Source organism: Branchiostoma floridae, chromosome 6 (assembly GCF_000003815.2).
Source record: "Branchiostoma floridae strain S238N-H82 chromosome 6, Bfl_VNyyK, whole genome shotgun sequence".
Classification (NCBI taxonomy): Eukaryota; Metazoa; Chordata; class Leptocardii; order Amphioxiformes; family Branchiostomatidae; genus Branchiostoma; species Branchiostoma floridae.
Genome location: NC_049984.1, coordinates 1,671,186 through 1,673,056, shown reverse-complemented (window position 1 = coordinate 1,673,056; position 1,871 = coordinate 1,671,186). Strand labels below are relative to the sequence as shown.

At 43.5% G+C, this 1,871-nt stretch overlaps 1 protein-coding gene across 1 annotated transcript in view; it reads left to right on the top strand.

Annotated features, from left to right (window-relative positions):
• The window catches only part of LOC118417418 (clumping factor B-like), a 3,572-nt gene extending 2,546 nt beyond the window's left edge, over positions 1-1,026 (top strand). Inside the window, exon 3 of the mRNA XM_035822977.1 lies at positions 961-1,026. Coding sequence (XP_035678870.1) covers positions 961-1,026 — 66 coding nt within the window. The remainder of the gene's footprint in view (positions 1-960) is intronic.
• Positions 1,027-1,871: the final 845 nt, after the last annotated feature.

Here is a 1,871-nt window from a genome sequence, read left to right as displayed (position 1 = left end):
GTAGAGGACGAAACTCATGGTTATGGTTCCTTTGTGAAAAAAATTCTTACTTACTTTACCTCACTTTGGTAAAAATTAACAATTCAGCACAATGAGAACACCAACGGTGTACTCTCCAAGAAGCGGTTGGTAATACATTAGGCGAAAATCGATCGGACGACGAGTCTGCGAGCTCTAAATTACGAGGAGGCATGACCCTGACGGGAAGGGGGAAGCTTTGCCATTTCTTCGTCGGCAGCAGGGTCATGCCTCCTCGTAATTTAGAGCTCACAGACTCGTCATCCGGTCGATTTTCGCCTAATGTGAGGAAGATTTCTGCCTTCTCGTATGGCCCATTTTTTCTAATATCTCCAAGCAGATCCTACGGTAGCATGAGATAGTATCAAAAGCTGGCAGAGGAGTGAAGCCGTCCAGGAGTGTTATGCTACTAGGAGGTGCCAATTTGACTCCGTTTGGCCGGCTATACTCCTTGGCCAGCTTTCATACTATCTTATGGCACCGTAAGATCTGCTTGAAGACTACCTTTTTATGCTAGCAAAAAGAAGACGGGGTGGTTGAGAAGAAGGTAACAATCTTCTCCTCTAACCTCTGCTTGAAGAGAGCCAAAAGTATGCGTTCATCATCTCTCGGAGTAGTAGTATGTCCTTAGCCTCAGAACATAGACAGATAACACAACAGAGGAGTAGGCAGACCAAGAACTCCATGCCGAGACATAGGGAGTCACCATCTTTGTGTAGTTTGATGTCTTTTATATCATACTTTTCGTTCCTAAAACCTTCCCGGGCTTAGCCTCTAGGCCAACATGTCATTGGAAATGGTATAATTTAGACCAATAGACAGTAAATAATGCAGTTTGCGACATAGGGAAAGTATGGTAGAGGCTAGTGTATCAGCGGAATTCTGTTGTTGATTTTTTGTCACGAACATATCAGCTGATTTCAATTTTCATGTCGTCCACAGGACCCCGGAATGGCGAGGGTCCCACCACATCCTACCGAGCTCCATCCTGGCCTCCCAGCCGCATAGACTGTACCCGCTTTAGCCTCATTTAACCACTTTTACATTGTAACTTTGAAGAAACCTGTATCGTCTTTACTCGTATTCAAAGAACTAGTAGATTCCACGATTGATTAAAAACGTAGCGTCTCCAGGTTATTCCTTTTTTCTTTCTACACGGGAGCCCCTAAGTCTAAGTAGGTCTATATTGTACCTTTTTTTTGCTGAGTCTTTTTATTGTGTTAGCACAAAGTTTTATTTTTTTTCACTTTGTAACTTTTTTGTGAACTTGTGAGAGGGTGTCAAGTTTAATATTAGAACATGGTCCTCTACTTGTGATTAATGCAGTTGTACTGATCTTTCGATGCATTCAAACATCAAAATGTTTCACTGGCCTAAAACGTCTAATCGAGGTGGGTGGGGGGCGTTGATCTACACACTGCTGTTATGTTTAGGTGCACAAACTTTCGTCTGTCCATATGTTCAAATCCGTTTGAGTTCCGCATTAGCAAGTTGCTGCCTAAAGGTGGGGTCACACATGCATTCAAGTCCGTTTGAAGTGCGTATGACGCTCTTAGTCTCTACCAGGCTCCACGGGTTGCGGAAAAAACAGTACGAATTGGACAAATATAGATACATAACATACCAGATGAGTTAGCTGACCGGGAAGTATGGTTAGCTGGGTCGCTAACCGGTTAACTATACTTCTTGGTCAGCTAACTCAATTTCTATAATTTTTACAACGACCTGTGAAGCCTGGTGGAGGTAAATATTTCCATGTGCGCCTCATACGGACTAGAGCTTCATACGCAGCTCAAACGGACTCGAATATATACGCATGTGTGACCCCACCTTTAGGTGGAGTTTGCGACCGA